Source organism: Arvicola amphibius, chromosome 15 (assembly GCF_903992535.2).
Source record: "Arvicola amphibius chromosome 15, mArvAmp1.2, whole genome shotgun sequence".
NCBI classification, from domain to species: Eukaryota; Metazoa; Chordata; class Mammalia; order Rodentia; family Cricetidae; genus Arvicola; species Arvicola amphibius.
The window spans coordinates 47,626,482-47,648,206 of NC_052061.1; the positions used below are offsets into that span (position 1 = coordinate 47,626,482).

The window sequence follows — 21,725 nt, forward strand, 5'->3', positions numbered from 1 at the left end:
GTGGACAGTGCAGTGTAGAGGTGGCATCTTTCTAGGCTCCCGATCCTACTGTGTGTCTGTGGTCTGCTCATTGTCTCTTCCCCATGCACCTGATGCTCTTCTAGGGTGTGCCCACTGAGTAGACTGGCTAGCCTTCTGGGACACCTCCAGTAGCAGCAGTGGGGACCTCACTCTCCCTAAGGGGTGCCCTCAATAGACTCGTGGCCTTCAGCATTCTACAGGCCACGCTTTCTCCCCTCTTTTACCTCCCTCTGAAGGCTCCCCAGGGGCACTCTGGATTCTACCTCTCTGTATCATACGCCACTGCAGTCTCAGAATCCAGCCATGGGAAACAAGACAGGGGTGCCTTTGACCAATGAGGTCAGTTTACAGCCTCACTGTGGCTCCTCTGCCTGCCTCTGTTCCCAGGTAAACCCACTTGGGATTCACCCTCAATGAACAGGTTCTGAGGGGCAGGTAGATGTGGATGTCCCACACACCTGTCACCCACACCCTGCCCCAAGAGCTCACCCCTCTCTCTTTTGTCTCCCCAGGGACGTACCAGGGCCAATGGGTTGGTGGCATGCGCCAGGGCTACGGTGTGCGGCAGAGTGTCCCCTATGGCATGGCCGCAGTCATCCGCTCGCCCCTGAGAACGTCCATCAACTCCCTGCGCAGCGAGCACACCAATGGTGCAGCGCTGCACCCGGATGCCTCCCCGGCAGTGGCCGGCAGCCCAGCCGTGTCCCGCGGTGGCTTCGTGCTGGTGGCCCACAGTGACTCGGAAATCCTAAAGAGCAAGAAGAAGGGGCTGTTCCGGCGCTCCCTGCTGAGCGGCCTGAAGCTGCGCAAGTCTGAATCCAAGAGCAGCCTGGCCAGCCAGCGAAGCAAGCAGAGCTCCTTCCGCAGCGAGGCGGGCATGAGCACCGTGAGCTCCACGGCCAGCGACATCCACTCCACCATCAGCCTGGGTGAGGCCGAGGCCGAGCTGGCCGTCATCGAGGACGACATCGACGCCACCACCACTGAGACCTATGTGGGCGAGTGGAAGAACGACAAACGCTCAGGCTTCGGCGTGAGTCAGCGCTCCGACGGGCTCAAGTATGAGGGCGAGTGGGTCAGCAACCGGCGGCACGGCTACGGGTGCATGACGTTCCCCGACGGCACCAAGGAGGAGGGGAAATACAAGCAGAACGTACTCGTGAGCGGCAAGCGCAAGAACCTCATCCCGCTGCGTGCCAGTAAGATCCGGGAGAAGGTGGACCGGGCCGTGGAGGCAGCTGAGCGGGCAGCCACCATCGCCAAGCAAAAGGCCGAGATCGCCGCGTCCAGGTAGGGTTGGGCAGAGTGTCCTGCAGGACCTGTCTTTGGTCACCGAGTAGGTGTTCCTGACCTGCTCTGCCCATAGGTGCAGTGCCCAGTGTGAGGCCTGCACAGTGGTTCTCTATCCCCCACAGAGTCTTGGTGTTCCTCGGAGGTCCTCGGGTGATTATGGGCAGAGGTGGGGCAAGGAAATGATCTGGGAGGGCTGGAGGACCTGCAGCTTCCTATTAAACAGGCTAGGAAGGAGTCCAGAGGCTGTGGAGAGGGAGGGGATGCCTCTTGTCTTTTATGTGTCTAAGTGTGTTTTGTTCCTGTGCACCACTGATGAACAGAGAAGGCTGCTGTTCTGCTGGCTGGTGCCCTGCTGGCTGGTGCCCTCTGCCTCAGGGACATGGGAGGAGGCTGGAAGCTACTTCAGTGGCCCAGATCTGTGTCTGGGGGACCCACACGGGCCCCAAGAGACATCTCTTCCCGGGGGACAGAACAGCTGGGGGGGAGGGCAGTGAGGGACTCACATAAGACTTGGTATTTTGGGTCAATAGCTGCCCCATCAGACTATGCAGCATTAAACTTGGGGTTCAGAGGGGCCATCAGACCCCAGGGAACATCCTGTGTTTTTTATTGCTCGGTGTAAGTGCATTGTGTTAGCCTCAGGGCTGGAGAAGGTGCCCCAGGCTGGCTCCCTGGAAACCACAGAGGCAAGTGTGGGAGCCAGGGCTGGTCTCAGCCAGTCTCCTCCTCAGCCTCCTCAGCCAGTCAGGAGGCAGCAGACAGGGGAGCCACAAGAGCCACAGTCTCAGGCTTGAGGATGCTGCCCTGTGGGAAGCCCAGAACTTGCCCGTGTGTGCTTCTGCGCTCTGCAGTGACACATCTATTAGATTAGTGTCGTGCCTTTGTGAGAGTGTTTACAGGGTTATCCACTGAGCCAATCTACCACCATCTTCACCAGATCACCTGTGCCTGCTTGCAGGAGATCATCACAGCTCAGTTTATTGGTTGTTGACTTTCCCTTAGGAGTGGGGTGGAGAGCCCTCACCTGAGTAGCCAATTCCCCCATTGCAAATAGCTGTGCGCTCTTCTGCCCTGATTGCACGTGGTCTGTAGGTCTTGGGGGAGGGCTAGAGGATAAAGGTGTGGGAAGAATTAGGGGCAGAGGCTCCATCTGTGTGGCTATGGGGAAGCCAACAGCCGTTCTGGGTAAAGACTTTCCAGAGTGGCCTTTTGAGGAAAGCACCCATATTCCTGTCAGTAACCTCCGCCCAGGCTCTGTAAGGAAACCCAATAAAGTTGTTGGTTCCCCAAAGTAAACTTTGGTGGTATGTACTTTTGATCCACAGTCCAGAGCACAGGTGTCAGCTAGTGGGACACCTGTGCCCCCGTGGTGTCTGTGGTCTAGAAGGGAGCACAAGAGCTCTAAGAGGATGAAAGAAAGGCAGAATTTCCACCTCAGTATTGAGGTCTGACCCTACCCTGTGTTAGCCCCTCCCATTGCCCCTAAGACCACCTGGAAGTGGCTGTGAGTGGCAAGTGTGGCTGTTCACCTGGGATTTTAGGAACCTGCTCAGCTCTAGGTGTTTTTACTGTTGTGAACGTAAGCAGCGCCCTTACCACATACAGAAAGTTGGGAAATAACAGCCAGAAAGGCCATGGTGCTGGATGAAAGCTGATGTGTGCACCCCAGCATCCCCAAGCATCCAATGAACTAGGCGTCTGGTTGTTTTGTTTTACTGTCTCCCTTGTATTTTGGAACCCTGGTGGATGAGGGACAGCTCAGAGGCTAGGGTTGCTGGCTACAGCCCTGTCAGGCCCCAGATGAATTCTTTGTTGTTGTTGTTTGGTTGTTGTTGTTGTTGTTGTTGTTGTTTGTGTGTTTGCTTGAGACAAAGTCTCTCTATGTAGCTCTGGCTACCCTGGAGCTCACTGTGAAAGCCAGGCTGGCCCTAAACTCAAAGAGATCTGCCGACCTTTGCCTTCTGACTGCTGGGATTAAAAGCACATGATGCCGTGCTTGGCTTTAGAAGTCTTCGTGAATGAGGATTTGAGAAGCAGGAGCAAGTATCACGGGATACTTTCCACAGACCTGATGTCCCATGGAACCCACCACCAGATCCCCAGTGTTAGCATGAGAACAGGGGACCCATGGTAGTTTCTATATAGATGCCATGGGACCCTGGGTGAAGCTGGTCTTCCTGGAACAGGAAGGCGGAGTTGGACCCAAGCCCATGCGGGGAGAACCCTCAACCCTCGTAGTTGGTGTTTCTCTTTGAGCCTCAATTTCCTCATCTATGGCAAAGGAGCCATGCTGTTCCCAGCACCTGCCCCTGGCCTGCTTTCCCCAAAGTGCGAGAATGCCAAGATATACAGGGGTTGGCACACAGTGGCCTCCATGCCTTAAGAAAGCCCGGCGGCAGGCATATGAGGGCAAGAAGGACTCAGAGAAGTTGGGATCAACCTGGGCGTGAGTGAGCTCTGAGTCACTCACCAGGGCCTTGGGTCCTGGCCAGTCAGCCAGTGTTTTTGTCTCCTGCGTTTTCCCTAGTGGGCAAAGGGAGGAGGCAGGGAGGAGACGTGTGTATCCTTGTGCACTGGGGCACCAACAGACCTACACGCACAGCCACGGGCTCCAACCTAGTCTGTTGAAACCATGAAGCACATCCATGTGCTTCACCCCCAATGACTGCCTGACCCCAGGCTTGTTTTCTGCATGGCTAAGGTTGCAGAGATGGCCCGGTCCCGTTTCCTTTCATGGCATGACCATGAGATGAAATGGACCCTGATTCTGCATTTACACAGATGCGATTTCAGAGTCTTTTGAGAAAGAAGCCAGATGATGAAAGTGTCCCCCATTCTACCCCCACATAGTATGGGACCCATAACGTGTATTATGTACAGGTATGCCAATTCCCTAGATGACCTCCAGGCTAGTCTTAGGTTATTGGCATGTGCCACACTGTGTGGTCTGGATTGGTTGTGACTGATGGGAAAGACAGTAGGCATCAGACCCTCACCAACAGTCAGGAACCAGCTTCTTAGACTCTAGCCTTGAAAACATCAGGGACCTGTGCTCAACTCTATTGTCACTGCCAAATGGCCAGGGTAGGCTGCTCTATAAGCAAGGGTTCCCACTAGAGCGCTGGTTCTCCACCTGTGGGTCATGACCCCTTTTGGGATCACATATCAGATATCCAGCCTATCAGATATTTATATTACAGTTTACAACAGTAGCAAAATTACAGTTGTGAGTAGCAAGGAGGTAAGTTTATGGCTGCGAGGGGGTCACTACAACACAGGGAACTGTATTAGAGGGTCACCATAGCAGGAAGGCTAAGAACCCCTGCACTAGAGGGTGGGGGAGCCCATGATGTGGGGCCTGGTTTACGGCTGGTCCTATCATCATCGCTGGTGTCACCCAGCACTGCTCCGAGTGCTGACTCCTGGTACCCAGAGTCTTCTGTTGGAGGTGGGGAGGCAGTGCAGCATCATCTAGAAGGCAAGCCACCACCCCAGGCTGTGAGCCTGAATCCGTGTCTCCTGCATCTTCCCAGTGGGCTTAGAATGTGAGAACCAAGGTGGGGAGCCAGAGGCTAGTGTTGATAGAGTGCAGATGGCCAGTGACTCACGGGGCCTCGAGTCCAGCAAGAGCCACAAGCAGCTGTGCTGCCACTGCAGAGCGTCCATCCCTGGGGTCATCACAGTTACCATCAAGATGACAGAGTCACAGGGCCATGTTGCTCCTATCAGCCTGCATGTCAGGGCTCCTTCGGTAAGTGTAGTGAGAAACTCCCATGGCATCCTTATCAGGCATTCCAGGCCGTCTTGGTGATGGCTCCAGCAAGGCTGGGGACAGGCACAAGAAGAGTTAACTCTGAGAGGTGCCATCACTCTTGGAGAACTCCTCCTGAGGCCCATCTTGGTGAGGGCAAGGGAGCTCTGGCACCTTGAAGTACCCTTTAAAGACAGCGCTGGGGCTGGGGAGATGCTCGGGGTTAGGGGGACTCAAGTTCAGTTCCCAACACCCATAACAGGCAGCACCCACTCACCTATAGCTCCAGCTCCAGGGACTCAGACGCCCTCCTCTGGTCTCCGTGGGTACTGCGCGCACACACACACATTAACACATGGACACAAAGCCATTAAGTGAGAAATAAAATATGAGTCTTTATGCAACACTACCTCTGGGAAAGTGGGTGTGTACACCTGGGAAGAGGCCCACTCAGGAGAGTGTCCAGCCCCTGCCGTTCCCCATTAAGGTGCTCAAATAACATGTCCTTGTTAAGGGATAGGAAGTCCCTGTGTACCATCTTGAGCTAAACCTGTCCCCTCAGCACTGCATGCAAATGCCATGGTCCTTCTCATCCATGCATCTTCCTGTGGTCAACTGTGGTCTCTCCGAAAATCCCATACGTAAACAATTCATGAGTCTCTCCCCCCACCACCCCCCCGCTGTGGGACAGGCTTTTCCTGTGTCCTCACAGGGCTTTCAGCGGGCGCCATTCTGAGGTGAGCGGTGCTGTCTGGCACCACCCCACTCCACCCTTCCCAGGCTGTGACTCATCCTGTGACTTCTTCTTGTCCATCCTATCTATGCCATGGATGATGCTCACCCGTGAGCCACTGAGCTGCTGTCTTCAAGCAACTGTGTTTGACTTAATAGAGTGACTGTCTTGTCACTAATAGTTGTCGTGAGTTCCTGGAATAAGTGGACAGAACAGGTTTAGGCCTGGAACCTGGGATCTCATCCCTCCTCATGCCAAGGGGGCCTGCTGTACATGTGCCACACTTGCCTTGTGAGCCTGGCATTGCTCTGTGTCTGGTTCTCTGAGCTTGTCCCTTCTTGTCCTCCTGTCCGAGGAGTCTCCCCACTGGTGCAGCCCGGTGTACCGATTTCTTCACCATCTGAGATCTGGGTGCCCACATGGCTGGAGCCCTTGCTCTGGAGCCCTTCCTTGGTCGGAATGTTCTGGGCATTTCTGATCTTGCAGTCTAAGTACGGCTGCAGAGGACATCCTGCTACCCATCCCATTTCTGCACTGCCCTCCCCTGTAGCATTATGGTCTGCTGAGAGATGCAGGCTGTGAGCCTGTGGTGGATGCAGCTCCCAAGAGGAGACTGTAGGTCCTGGGTTTATGGATGTGTTCCAAGGGGCTGAACAGAGGCCCCTGAAGTGCACCCACTTCTCAAGCCCAGAACCTGCAACTATGTCACCTCTCATGACAAAAGGACTTTGCAGATGTTGTTGAGGATGTGGAAGTGGGTGATTATCATGGACACCCCTCTCAGGTGGCCCGGTGTCATCACAGGGTCCTCGCATGAGGGCGGCTGTGAAAGCAGAGGTTAGAGCTGTGAATACAAAGCTGTTAAAAGAGCCCAGGAACCAAGGAATGCAAGCAACGTCTAGACAGTGGGGAAGTTAAGGGAAGCGGTTTTCCTGGAGCCCATCTGGAGGGGACCGATGCAGACCACTCCTTAATTTCAGCTCTTCTGTGTTTTGGGAAATCTGAGTAGCAGGTGGAGCTTTGTTACGGTAATTTCAGGAGATTTATTTACATGCTTACTAATCTGGCCATAGTCTCCGCCTGCCTCTGAGCACCCCAGAGAATGCTCAAGTGCCCTTCCTCCCCCACTGGCTGCACTGGCCCACAGTATAGAACTTCCTGGTCCAGGGTTAGGCCCCTGCTCCTGTGGGAGGCCGGTCACACCTCTGGTGGGCAAAGGCCCATCTGTTTGTGCTCAGCCCTGCAGCTTGAAACTGAAAAGGGGGAGGGGGGGATGGACTTTAGAGTCCGGGGAAGTGACCAGACGCAGGAGCAGCTGAGGGGACACTGGAGGCGAATGGCTGGTGCACACCATCCAGGGTTCTGGGTTTACCCAAAAGCCTCAGTTCTGCCTCGGTGAGCTGGGAGATCGTGACCTTGGCTGTCTGGCACCTTCTGTGGTATTTCTCATAGGCCCGTTAAGCTTGGGAATGTGGGCAGCCTCTGCCCATGCCAGCACTGCCTCCTGGTCTCCACCGCAAGGGCTCTCAACTTGCTGCAAACAATTAGACCCTGTGGTTGGAAGCCACAGTTAGGACAGCTGTCACATGCCCTTCCTATGGAACTGCTGGTCACATAGTAGTCTAGGATCGCTGCACAGTCTCAAGCAGCTGTCACCTGGATTCTCAGAGGCTCAGCAGGATTCAGAAGAGAAACAAGTCAGCTGGGGCCTGCTGTGTCCACAGCTCACTGGGCCCGAGTCCTGCAGTCCCGAGCAGGTGAAGAATCTGTAGGACTCAGGTCCATAGCACTCTCCTTTCCCTAAATGAGCCTGTTGCTGTTTAGAAGATCCCTGGGATGGGCCTCCATGGGATCTTAGTCTGTCCTGGGATTTGGTGATATCATGGTGTCTCTTCTGAATCCAGTCTGACCTTCCCACTAAATGCCCTTTCCCCATCTGTCTTGCAAAAGTGCTAAGTGGCTCTGCTGTCTGTGACCTCGGCAGGTGTCTAAACTCTATAAGATGGCAAGTGGAGTCCGTGCCACATGCCATACATATACCATGTCACTAGTATGTCAGTATGCTCATTCCAGGGGTCACGCTGACCCCAGTGGACTCAGCCTGGGGTATCCAGGCATTTATTATCCTAGCTTCAGCTCCTGTGCCCCTTGTTCCCACTGGCGGACGCATGTACAGGGTCTCTGTATCGTTCAGTGACAGGCTGTCGTCACAGCGGGCTGTCTTTGTTCTTTGTTTCTCTGTCTTCCTTAGGCCCACCTATACCTTTTACAGGGAGCTTACAGCGCCTGCTTGCTCAGGCGGTTCACATGCCCGAGAAAGGGGCTGTGTTCGAGCCTCCTGCCATGGCCTGAGTCTCCAGAGTGATGGGTGTGCACTGCCAGGCTTGGCTCACCCGCTGCTTTGTGCTGGTTCTTTGTGAGGTTGATGCTAGACCTTGCTGTGACATCTGACATAGCTGCCTGGTCCTGTGGTCTTCCCATGCACCACGGCTCCAGCCACACTGACTTCTGGGAACCTCTCCATCCTGCTAAAAAAGCCTTATGGCCGCTGTGGCAAAGTGCCACAGTCCGGGCAGTCACAGCAGCAGGAATCTGTCCTGTGTGAGATTCTGGAGGCTGCAGTGGGTGGAGTCATGTTCTCCTCCGCAAGACCAGGGTAGGGCCTTCTGTCCCAATAGGTCGTTTGTAGGGTTTCTTGGAATTCCAAGGTTCCATGTCTTGTGGTCCCATCACTCTGACTTCTGCCTGTGTCTTCTTTTCTTCCTTCCTTTTTTTTTTCTTCAAGGAGTGTTTACCATGGTGCATGTATGAAGTTCGGGGGACTGCTTTGCGGAGTCAGTTCTCTCCTCTGCCTTTACATGAGCTCTGGGGTTTGAACTCAGGTCACCAGGAGCATCTGACAAGCGCCTTCACCTGCTGAGCCATCTCCTTAGCCCTGTGTTCTTTTCCTTGTATGAAACAAAACAAAAAACTAGTCATTGAATACGGGCCCATTGGAGTCCATAGTGGTCTCATCTTACCTTAGTAACTTCTGCAAGGACCGTGTCCCGGGAAGGACTGAACTGAGGCTGCAGGGTGGCAGGAAGCAGGACACTATGGAGCCTGCCCACTGCCTGATACTCTTCCATGGCCAGCCGAGGCACTCCTCTGTGCAGAGGGCCAACCTTCCACCATTGGCTTTGAATTCTGCAGCCAAGGTGCTTGCTACAACAGTGACCCCTAGGTCTCATTGCCAGGTACTGGCCCAGGCCCTTCCACTCTCCAGGCAGCCATGTTTGTGTCCTCAGCATGGGCTCTGGTGTGCAGGGTTTCTACTCTTGGGACTTTTTGCCGGTGGAATTCCATGATAATCTACCCACGGAAGGTGCGTGTGTGTACGTGCGTGCGTGCATGCGTGCATGTGTTTGTGTGTGTGTGTGTGTGTGGTCTGCAGCTGTACAGACGGTTCAGTGGAGTGAGAGGCTCATTCAGCTCAGCCCTGGGAATTTCACACCACTGCTTCTGGTCCTGGCCTTTGAAAGTGTCCACCCTCTGTGTCTTTAGTGCTCCTGCCCCACTCCAGGTTCAAGGCTGGGGCCTGTGTTGCCATTCATAGACTAGGATGGGCTCTGCTCCCTATGGGATGCCTACTGCCACCTCTTGCCTTGGAATCAACACAGCCAAGCGTAGGCTTCCCTCTCCCAGGTTGGAGGCGAAAGGGAGAAACAAAGGCAGGGATGAAAGGAGCCGAGTAGGGTGTGGAAACAACTCACCGACCTTGGCCTCCAAGGCTTAAAGCTGTGTGTGTGTTGTGTAATGCCTGATTCTAGGGTGTTTTAAAGTATAACCGATAACTTGGGGTCTCTCCAGTCTGTGTAGCACACAGCCCACCATGGAGTCGGGGTGTGGTTGCAAGGTTAGCTCAATCTAAATGTCCGTGGGCTAGCTCCCACTCCCGGAGTAGACGGCAGGCACAGACAGCAGCGGGGCTCTCTCCCCGTGGTCTTGCTTTCCTCTGTCCTCCGTGTCACGATCCAGAAAGTTCTCAGCGGGAGGTAGCGGAGCCTGGCAGGTGTGTTTGCTCACACACCTGACAGTTCTTAACCTTTGCAGGAAGGAGATGCCCGTTCACTCCCAGCAGCCTTAGAGACATCACCTGGAAGCTCCCGGGCTCCTCTACAGCCTGGGATTAGTCGCTTTTCCCAGAGCTCCAGGGAAGAAGAGCTGGTTATATAGCTCACTCTCTGTCATTGTGGCGGTATGCTATCAAGAGCCTGAGGCTGCCAGGGGAACATCGTGTCTACAGACAGGAAGTGGGGCTGAGTTATCACCAGTGACCTACTTCCCCAGGCCAGGCTCCACCTCCTGAAGGTTCCACAGTCTTCCAGAACAACCCAAGCACCCAAGCAGCAGGGATCAGGTGTCCTAAGGGGGGTGGGGGAGGGGAACAGAGTGGGACATGCCCTGTCCAGGGTGCTGATGAAAACTTAGCGCCTCAGCCAACCCTGAGATAAAGCCAAGGCCGTCAACCCACCTGCTTAGTGCCCTGTCAATGGTGTCTGTGCGTCCTGCCTCCACTGTCCACTCCCAGAACAACCTCATCACCTCAGGTGCAGTACTCCCGACTCTGTTCCCAGTCCTCAGCACAGAACTAGAATCTGCCTCCTGTCTCTGGACTTGTCACATAACCAGCATCCCACCCCACGAGGCCTTCCGTTCATATCACGCTCTCAGCGGCCATTCCTGTTGATGATCAGGTAATAGTCCATATGTTTAATTACCTGCTCATTATCCCGTGGATGCTTGGCCTGTCTCCACTCTTGTTTGCCGCGGATAAGGCTGACTTGGATGCTCATGGACCTGTGTGCTGTTTTCCCGAGGCCCGTGGTGACTTTGCTGATCTGTTTGTACAGCTGCTGGGTGACGTGGCGTGGATCTCTCTATTCCTTGTCAGCACTTAGTGTTGGCTGTCTCCTCTATTCTACCATTCCAGCGGGTGGGAAGTGGTGTCTCTGTGGGTTTGTAGTTCAGACTGGCCTTGAACTTGTGATCCTCATCCCTCAGCTTTCCTCTGTCATCCCTGATAACGGATGGTGCTAAGTCTTTCCCTGTGTTTATGGGTCACTTTATTCCCTTCTCCGAGGGAATCGCTCAGTTTGGTTTTTCAGTAAATATTTGCATCCTTTGAACGTTAAATCCATGCAAGTTGCAGCTAGGCTCCCTGGCGTGAAGCTGAGCTCTTCGAGAGCGCAGTGCTGCCCAAGACGGTGCCCTGGAGCACACACGGGGACACTGGCAGGAGGGCTCCTTCAGGAACAGAGCCATACAGTGGTCCCGTGTGTTGACTCACCTAACTCGGAACCCTCCCTGCAGGCCTGTCTTTAGTGACCTCTGAGACACGAGTCAAGGGGAAGGAGGCAGATGCTCCAGCAGGCAGAGCCATTCATACAGCAGCCCAAGGCTGCTTCACCTCAGGACCTGTTCGTGCTGGGCAGAGCTGCTCATTGAGGTAGAAAGCCCAGGTCTCCAGTAGCCCCCCCACTAAGCATGGCCTCAGCTCATGCCGTGATCTCAAGAAGGAGGAGAGAAAAGGCACAGTCACATTGTGAGGACACCCAGTTGCAAGAGAGGCTGGGAAATGTGGTCCTAATCCGGGCTACGGGGCCCAAATCAGTGTTGGTGGCTTTAGTCTCAGCACAATGGGGAATCGACAGCCACATTTGCCACCCTGACCAATGGCAGTCACTCTCAGGGCCTATGTCCCTCAGCCCACAGTCTCCCCTGGGTCTCTGGCTGCCACACCTCTGCATGGCAGCTGCCCTGTGGAGCCCTCTTGTTCTCTGAGCAGAGAGTCTACCCATATGTTACCTGGGGCCTCCAGGTTGGTCCAGACTGGGTCAGGGTAGATGTTCCACAGTGAGGAGTGATTGTGGGTGGCTGTATTAGATTTCTCCAAATCATAGAGATAAGGGACAGCCAAACCCAGGGCAGATGAACAGCTGAGGCCTTCTGTACTCTGGCTTTCCCCTCTGAGTATGGAGGGGAGGATGTTCTGCCTGTCACCAACCCTTGCCTCTGTTGCTGTGTCTCTTTATGTCTGCCTCTGCCTCTCTCTCCTTTTATCTCCCTTCCTCCCTCCCTTCTGTACTCTTCATCCCGGCTTCCTTAGCTTTCTCTGTTGACCCATTCCCTCCATTCCCTCTCCATTTCTCCTTCTTTCTTCACCTGTGGATTCCCGCCATCGAACCAGGGTGGACACAGTGAACTAAGTCAGGGCCTTTACCACCCGGCTGACAGACACATATGGGGCCTTTAGAAGGTACTGGCTCCCAGCACATGGAGGGACATGTCACCCCTGTATTGGCTGAGAGACGGCCTCACTTCCCCAGCCCCCAAGCTGAGGCCCATTGACAGGACTGGGCTGCCGTGGGAGCCCGCTACCTTCCACAGTCCCGAGGCCTGCCCTTCCCAGCCCCAGGGCTCTGTTAGTGATTTTCCCCGCAGGGCGGCCTGGTGGCTGGTGCCTTGAGAAGCAATTATGTGAAGTGGCTGAGCAAGGGAGCTATTACCGGCAGGGCGCCACAGTTGCTGTGACCTCAGTTGCCACTTAGCTGTGCCCAGCTGGAGCACCCACAGCAGGCCCAGACACCCCGCCCTGGCGTCGCAGCCTGCCTCTTGTGGAGACCAGCTGTTGGGGAGGCTAGGGTGCTGGGCTCAAGGCTATCACTGATTGGACGGCAGTGGCTGCCTAAGGCATTGGGTTGAGAAGGGTTAGAAGGCCAGATCTGGGTGGGAGGTGGGCCTCCGTTGATTAGTAACTTCTGTTATAGGCTCACCTGTTTCTAGGGGAGGCTGTTTGTTGTCTGCACTTTGTTGACTTAAAGCTCTAGAGGTAGTTTTTCCCAGATGCCCCCAGCATTGTGTGTGTGTGTGTGTGTGTGTGTGTGTGTGGTATCATGTGTGTTCACATGTGTGTGCAAGTGTGTTCATCTATGCCTCTCTGTGTGTGTGGTCATAGAAGAGGTCAATGATACCTTCCTCCATTGCTCTTGACCCCTGAACCATCTCCCTAACTCTATGGCATTTTGTTTGCGATTTTTAAAGATTGTGATGAAAGCGGCCAGGGTGATGACTCAGCTGGCCAAGCGCTTGCCTTGCAAGCTCGGGAACCTGAGCTCAATCCCTAGAAGCTCCATTAAAAAGGCAGCTGTGGTGGCTCACACTTGTTCCCAGCACTGGGGTGGTGGAGGCTGAGGTTCCTGAGGCTCAGTGGCCAGCAAACCCAGTTTAATCTGCACTCTTGGGCCAGGGAGAGAGCATGTTCAAAAAAACAAGGTATCTGGGCGGTGGTGGCGCATTCCTTTAATCCCAGCACTTGGGAGGCAGAGGCAGGTGGATCTTTGTAAGTTCGAGACCAGTCTGGTTTATAAGAGCTAGTTCCAGGACAGCCAGGGCTGTTACACAGAGAAACCCTGTCTTGAGACAGACAAACAAACACATACAAGGCAAGGTGGACAGGAACTGAGGAAGAGGCCCAGGGCTGATCTTTGGCCTCCACATACATGTGCACATCTGTAAACACGTACACATAAATATTTTTATAAAACCCACAGAACAAAATTATCATCTTAGCCATTGTTAGGTTCATGAGGTCAAATACGTGCAACCATTGCCAGCGTCTTTCTTCAGAATGGCACCTCTGTGCCTAGCGAACATGGCTCCCCTCTCACTCCCAGCCTGCTGGCCATCACAAAAGCTGGTTCTTGAGGGCTGGCAGGGTTGAGGAAAACGTGCTCCCCTCAGTCATGACTGGTGGGATGCCTGCTCAGACAAGAGAGAGCCTTGGCCTGTCCCTCACTACCCATGTCAGAAGACACAGATACACCCTGCACCCCGGCTTCCTGCACCCTAGGACTCGCCACCCAGCCCAGCTTTCCCTCTAGCCCGGCCACAGCAGCTCCCCAGCAGCCCCCATAAACCAGTGTCGTTTCCAAGTTCAGAAGATGCTTTCCTGGGTGTGTCTGTGTTCTAACCCTGCTAGATTTTTTTTTGTTATTGTTTTGTTTTTTCCAAACAGGGTTTCTCTGTGTAGCCCTGACTGTCCCGGAACTGTAGACCAGGCCGGCCTCAAACTTACAGAGATCCGCCTGCTTCTGCCTCCCAAATGCTGTGATTAAAGGTGTGTGCCACCTCCGCTTGGCTGACCCTGCCGTGTTGTTATCAGCTCCTGCCCTCCTGTGTCTCTCCAGCCCCATCCACACAGCCGTGTAGTTGAATGGTGCTGTGATGTCCAGATGTGCAGGCATCTGTTTTAGCGGTGTCCCTGTTCTGTGGCTTGTGGGGGAAATGGCCTTGTGTTGTAAAGTCACATGGAAGTGTCGAGGGGTTGAAAAGAAATGCCTCCCAGGCCGGGCGGTGGTGGCGCACGCCTTTAATCCCAGCACTCGGGAGGCAGAGGCAGGCGGATCTCTGAGTTCGAGGCCAGCCTGGTCTACAAGAGCTAGTTCCAGGACAGGCTCTAAAAAAGCTACAGAGAAACCCTGTCTCGAAAAACCAAAAAAAAAAAAAAAAAAAAAAAAAAAAATGCCTCCCACAGGGACCTGAACTCTGTGTGCTGGCCAGACCTGGACTCCTTCCAAGTCTCGGGGAGCTTGAGGTATACAATGAGGAGCTGGAGGCAGGTGGAGGTGGGCTGGTGAGGCAGGGAGGTGAGGGCCTGTCACTGGGTTCACCCTAGGCATACACCCCATGGAAGGTTGTTTCCATCGCCTGCCTGGGCTTGCCCATGTGTTGGTGGGGAGTGAAGGCTGAGCTTGGAGTGAAAGACCAGGCCTTGTCTGGCACTCTGGGCCCTCCCCACAGCTCCCAGCCTTCTCCTATGGGGCTCACCTGAAGCCTGTGTCCACTTGTTCATTTAATTAGCTACTTAAGTTTTGAAACAGACTCTTGCCATGTCATTCTGGCTAGCCTCAAACTGACAGTAATCCTCCTGCCTCAGCTTCCTGAATGCCTGGCTGTCAAAATCAATCTTTCTGATGTTTCCCTTCATCCTCCCAGATGCTCCACTCTTTTATATAACAGAGGAGTTAAACTTTCTTAGACACAGACAAAACCAGATAAAGCCAGCCTCCCTGCCGCTGCCGGCTCAGTAGTGCCCCCACCTGGCGGGTCCGTACGCTGTTCCTCGAGGTTAACAATAACGGGGAGATGGCAAGCTCAGCTGGCAGGCACCCAGCTGGTGCTGTTCTAGCCTGGACTGCATGTCTCCTCCACAGTACCGGGAGCCCAGGCTCTGACACAGGTGCCCTGCCTGTGCCTTACGGCACCCCTACACCCCACTTGGGCCTGTAGGGTCTCTAAGACCCATCTCGGGCAAGCACTTGCTCTCCCCACTCCTCCATATGTGTCCTGCGTCCTGTGTAGATGAAGAGGCAGACACACAGCAAGGGCAGGAAGGTGGTTTGAGTCTTGGTTGCTCATGGCTACAGCCATGCCATCTTTATCTTCTGCCCGTCACTGGGTGTGCAGCTTGGTGGGCACCTGCAGACTGGTCGAGTTTGGAAATGAAGGTCTCCTGAAGGCAGGGGTGAGGAATGGAGCCTGGTCAGGAATCATGAGAGTGTTCTAGTGGCTGGATGGGGCAGAGTCAGTTGACAGTCACCCTTCGGCCAGTCAGCTTGTGGGGAGGAGTCCGGTGCAGCACCCCTAAATTCTGTTCACTCCAGTTCCTCTAAGCCAGGACTCCCGGGGCAGAACTCTGGCTTAGCCAGGCTGGCAGCTCTTCACTGGCTTAATCGGACCCCTGCCTGGTGTGTGTGTGTGCGCTTTATGGCAGCCAGCTGAGTGCTGTGTGTCAGGGTGAGTCTTAGTCCAGACCTGCACTTTGAGGGATTCCAGATGTCACCTACACTCACACATCAGCCCCTCTGGGCTTCTGTCTTGCTGACCCTGGCAAGCAGGTGGCGCTCAATGCCATTCCTCTTAGGGAGACACACAGCAGTCAATGCTGCTTCGCTTCCTGCCCCAGTCTGGCCCTCATCTCATCCCACGCAGAGGAGACCAACTAGAACCTTCCTCCCCAGGGTAGCACTCGGGTGCCTATCCAGGACACCTGAGTCAACTAGCTGCCCGAGGCCTGTGAGTTGCAAAGCTCCCTTGCCTGGATGACTTTGGCTGGTGACCACACAAAGTCCAAGAAGGATTTGGCTGGTCCCACACATAAGGTCAAAGGGCAGGGGGTGGACGTGGATTTTGATTGTCATGGGGGCTATCATCAGCTCTGAAATGGCCCTGGGTACCTACTCACTCCTGTCTCCGACCCCTCAGCTCCTTACCTGGTTCATCCTCAGGTACCCAACTCAGATATGCAGACTGAGGCAGCGTCTACAGACGTGGAAAGCCAGATAATTTGATTTCTGATGAACATGAGTTACGTCTTGTGTGAGTGTGTAGAAACCCCTGATTTCCCTGTGCCCACAAGGCCTTGTGAGGTAGGCTGTATCTACCTGTCACACCAGCTAGAAGGCTGAGGCATGCACCAGGTCACCCATCTGCAGCCTGGCAGTGCCAGTGCACCCTGCAGCAGCCAGTGCTGTGCCAGGGACCCCACTGCTGTCCCTGTCGTTTCCTGGGGCTCTGTAGCAGAGGGTCGCAGACTGAAGACTCAGTGCAAACAGGGACTGTGCTCTCTCGGTCTGGACAGTTAGAGGCCTGAATGAGGAAATGCAGGTCCACAGAGGACCACACCCCCCTCAGGCTTCAGGAGAGGCTTTCCTGCTTCTTCCAGCATCCATAGCATCCTTGGCACCCCGTGGCTCATGGCCACACCAATCCAGTCTCCGACTGTCTTTACATAGCTTATCTCTGAAAGGTAGCCGCCTCCTCACCCTTCCCCCCCCCTTCTTTTCTGTTGTTTGTTTTGAGATAAGGTCTCACATAGACCAGGCTAGCCAGATTCTGCTGTAGTTGAGGCTGACCTTGAACTCCTAATCTTCCTGCCTCTGCCTCCCAAGTGCTGGGATTACAGGCGTGTGTGACCACGCCTGGTATGGAATCTGTCTCTTTTAAGCACACTGGTGGTGACAGCTGGGGCCTGGGTGAACTCACCTCAAGGTTCTCCCTTTTTGTATTTGTGTGTGTGTGTGTGTGTGTGTGTGTGTGTGTGTGTGTGTGTGTGTAGGTCAGAGGACAGCTTGGAGGAGGTGATTCTCTCCTTCCACCATGTGGGTTCTGGGAATTGAACTTGGGTCGTCTGGCTTGACGGTAAGCCCCTTTTACCCGCTGAGCCATCTTGCTGGCCTCTCAAGGGTCTCCCCTTAATCATATATACAAACTCTCTTCTGAATACTGCAGGTCATTCATTGCAGGGATGGGGGAAGAGGAGAGTGTATCTTTGAGGGGGGCCACCTCGTCTGATGTCAGGTAGGAACTGAATGAGGAGAGTGGGCATGGAGTGACACCTAGTGATGCTGGAGTCGTTCACAGCCAGGGTCCCTAGCTCTCTCTCTGGTGTTGGCACATTAGACTGGGATAGGCTATGACTAGGCCTCCCGGCCCTGTTTCCACACCCCACTCCTTCCACTCCCTGGATGTCAAGTTCAACTCTGCCACTAACTCCAGTGTGCTCTGGGTTCTGGTCTCCAGAGACCTGGTGCACATTACAAACACCTCATTAATCCTCTCTGAGGCCAGGCCGCCATGACTTTGCCTTTGGAGGATTCAAAAATCACAAAGAAATGGCTCCTGGCAGCCCTTGTTTCCTCTTTCAGGAAGCTCCTCGTGGGTGAGGCTTGGTGTATGAGTGTTTCCCTGCTGGATAGTTGAGCAATGAGCTGAGGTCCTACACAGGAGGGACAGTGTTCAGCTGTGGGGGCGAGGAGTCAGTGAGGAAAGGGCCTTGGTCACACTAGAACGGCTATTCAGGCTCACACCTGTGCTGTGGGAGCAGGGTTCTGGGACTTTGGACTCCGGCTACTTGTCTGCTCTCTGAGCCATTGCTGATCCCCTGTAGTTCTCGGGGTAACCCGGACACGGTACTCAGGCTGACACCACTGCAAGTGAGAGCTCTGTCCCTGCTTCGTGCTGCTCCGATGGGGAGAGAACTGGGTGGCAGGTGGTATTCAGGCCCGGGTCTCTGGCAAATCCTGTTCAGGACATTAGTGTTTTTTTCCCCAGAAGCTTGGGTACAGAGTCAAGGCTTTGATTGACGTTTCTGCTGTAACCTGAGGTCCTCTGAGGTCCTTGGTTTCCTCTCTTCTGTCAACAGTTGTGTTTCAAATCCAGATCTGAGTGGTGGAGCCCAGGGCAGCCACAGGCCTTCCAGTCCTGCTCGGGCACTGCCTTCCTTTCCCCTTCCCCTCTGCCCACTCTGCCCCCCTACTCTTTCCGGACACACGATTCCACTTTTAACTGAGTAGAGCAGAGTCACCCCAAGATTAGATGTACACTCGGCACTAGAAATGCAAAATAAGAGGCTGGAAACAGGTCTAGGTTACTGTGGCTCTGTCCACACATGTGAAGCTTCTGCTTTTACATAAGCCCGTGCCTGATGCCCCCCCCCCACTGTATTCCTGCATCCAGGATCTACCTAGCCATCCCCTGGGGAAAGACCCTGAGCTCAGCCTGGTGGGACGACTGCCCTCTTCAGTGGGTCTCTAGGCTGTTCCTCATACAGTTCGCATGGTTTGCCTGCTATTCCTGGGCACGGGGGTGGGCTGTGGGGTGAGGGAAAAGAGGGGGTGCTGGATCTAAAGATAGAAAGAAGGCCTGAAGGTGAGGGGAGGCACCGGAAGGAGGGTGAAAGAATGCTTAAAAATCGACCTGCCTTTGCGTTTCTCAGGCTTCCCGAGCTCCTAGAGCCCTGGGGTTGTCATGACAACTGAGATACATCCTCTCCATCCTTCCCCCCACACAGAAACTGGTTGGTGTGAGTGGGGCCTTTTCTCTGACTGGCCAAGAGCTCAGCACTGAAGGGGATGAGCCTTGGCCCAGCTTCCCCTCCTAAGTAACTGTTTCTCCGCCTGTGATGCGGGGTGACCCCTGCAGCCTGTGTTTATGACGGCAATATTCTGAGCAGAGCCCTGCCCATGAGGAACCTCACAGCTGCTAACTGCCCTTCCTGCCAGCAAATCCTTGCCCTTCTCTTGTTGGACCGTGTATATAAAATTGGTTTTCTAAACCTCACCTCGGAAGCCAGCCCCGGTCTTCCTCATCTTGGCAGCAGTGGCACTGGTGAGGTTCCAGTCAGCAAGGAGGTGTCCACAGGAGGCCGCGCTAATAGGAAAAGCAAGGAGGCCATCGGGGACATGACTTTCAGATGGTGGCATTTAGCTGATGCAGATCATGTGTGGTTTTCATTGACTGGGCCAAATTGGGCTCCATGTGGGGCACAGGAAAATGGAAATCTCTGCCTCACACCTCACTCAGGTGTGCAAAATGCTTGTATATGAAGCACAAAGAGCTCGATTCTTTACTATGTGAAGCCTAGCTCTGAATTGAAGCTGCCAGCCGTGGCAGTGAACTCTTTTCATCTCAGCACTGGGGATGCTGAGGCAGGACTGCAAGTTGGAGACCAGCGAGATCCTCGCCCCAAAGCAAGAACCTGTTTCAGGTGAGGATACAGCTCAACTGTAGAGCGCGTGCCTACCTGTACAAAACCCTGGGCTCAAACACCAGCACACCATCAGACAGTCAACCCAACTACCACACACAAAGTCCTGGGTTCAGCCTCTCATACCACATAAAACCAGGTGTAGGTGTTGGAGAGGTGGCTCGGTGGCTAAGAGCACTTCCTGTTCTAGCGTGAGGACCAGAGTTCAGATCCCAGCATCCATGCTGGGCAGCTCACAAACACCTGCTACTTTAGCTCTGAGAGGACCAATGCCCTCTTCTGGCTCCCAAAAGTTATTTCATGTATACACACAAAGCCACACAGAGACACATCCGTAATAATAATAACAACAACAACAATAACAATAATAAATGCAGGCGCGGTGGTACGTGCCTATCACCCTAGCATTCCTGATTTAGAGAGAAATGTTCAAGGTCATCCTTTGCAACATTCTAAGCCGGAGGTCAGCCTGGGCTACACGAGACCCTGTCTCAAAAATGATAAAAAGGGAAAACAAAAAGAGAAATACAAATGAAAGCCATGCTGCGATGATGCTCTCTAGCTAGTCAGCTTGGGAGAGATGGGTAAGCTTTGCTGACCCAGAGAAGGAGAGCTGTGGACAGGCCTCCCGGGGAGCTCTTGTCCTGCCCGGCACAGCACAGGCCTTGGTGTCCCCACTGCACCTTAACTTGGAGATCACACTTAGGAAAATTTATCCCAAAGACAGATTCGTGTTACAAAATTCAAACACACAGGTCGTCGTTGGGTCAGGATTGGGATTGTAGGAAATGACGTGGCCACACCGAACTTGGGGCAACTCAGTGACCAGAACCGAGAAAGTCTATAGTTCACTGATAGCACACAGATGCCAACGGGTGGTGTTAAGCGAAAAAGGCCAGGAGTGAGGCAGAGCAGGTGATGCAGCTTCTAGCATCCTCATGTCCCATGTCTGATGTGTGGGAACCATAGAGCTCAGAGCGGCCAGGATGCTGTGACCGGAAGTGCTCTAGATTGCAGGCTTTATTGAGTTTTAGAGTATCTGCATATCCATGGCGAGGTTTCTTGGAGCCACTCAGGAGGCTGAGACAAGAGGATTGCCCATTTGGAACACGTGGGGTACATAGTCAGACCCCCATCTCAAGAAACCAAAGCCAAACAAAGCAAATAGTTTTTGGAAAGAGAAGCCAAAATTTCACTTATGCCTCCAGTGTGCTGTCCACAGGGCACGAAGGGTGATCTTATACATGTTGTTAGTGTGTCTACTCTATGACCCGGACTTGCTTCTCTGTGTGGCCTTCAATACTGTAGGCCACTATGCCAGCCTTCTGCTAGTCCTTCCCTTACAGAGCAGGCCCTGTTCTGTGCTCAGGCCCTAGCACCTGCCTGTGTCCAGCATCTCTGTCCAGCAGTGGACAAATTGGTCCAATGGCTGCTCCCGTGGGGAACTGGTGTCTCCAATGACAGCAGGGATGTGGGGCCTTTGCTCCACTTGCCACATGCGACTGCTTGCACTGAGGGCTTTAGAGCTTCGTTCTTTTCTTTTTTCCCCCCTAGGTGGGTTTCTCTGTGTAGCTCTGGCTGTCCTGGAACTCACTCTGTAGACCAGGCTGACCTTGAACTCACAGAGATCCACCTGCCTGTCTCCTGAGTGCTGAAATTAAAGGTTTCACTAAATGCCCAGTTTCCTCCCTCCCTCCCTCCCTCCCTCCCTCCCTTCCTCCCTCCCTCCCTCCCTCCCTCCCTTCCTTCCTTCCTTCCTTCTTCCTTCCTTCTTACCTTCCGGCAGAGAATTTCCTCCCACTTAGAGAAGAACCTTTGAGAAAAGTAAGGGTGGTGGCCCCTGGTGCTGTGGGGAACGCTGGGGAGAGGTGCCATGTTGGCCCTTTCCCCGAGTCACTGCTGACTTAAAGAGGCTGGTGGGTGGCTGCTCTGTCCTTAGGTTGCTGTGCTTTGTGCCTCCCCCCATTGTACCCCAGCCTACCTCACCTCATACAGATGCTGCCAACACCAGCCCCTCCCTGTGCTCTGACTCCTTGATGTCTCCAGAAAGACCTAAAAGGAAGCAGGTCAGCTGTTGCCTGGAGCTGAAGCTGGGTGTGTGCGGCTGCTTGGGGGGCATCAAGAGAAGGTGAAACTGGACTGTGGGGGAGACTGCACACCCCAGAACATACCCAGCACCTTTGAACCTGATTGTTGAATGAGCATGACATGTCAGGGCAAATGGGCCGGTGCTCTGTGAAGCCACTCAAAAGTTGATGCACAATTTATAAAAACTCAGAGACAGAAATTGGGGTTCAGCCTAAAGACTAGAAAAGCAAAGCAGCCAGCCACTGGCTCTT

The 21,725-nt window shown here is 54.0% G+C and overlaps 1 protein-coding gene across 1 annotated transcript in view; it reads left to right on the top strand.

Moving 5' to 3' along the window:
* The window catches only part of Jph3 (junctophilin 3), a 57,392-nt gene that overhangs the window by 21,398 nt on the left and 14,269 nt on the right, over positions 1 to 21,725 (top strand). The window contains exon 2 of the mRNA XM_038313165.1: positions 534 to 1,311. Within this exon, the coding sequence (XP_038169093.1) occupies positions 534 to 1,311 (778 nt within the window). The remainder of the gene's footprint in view (positions 1 to 533; positions 1,312 to 21,725) is intronic.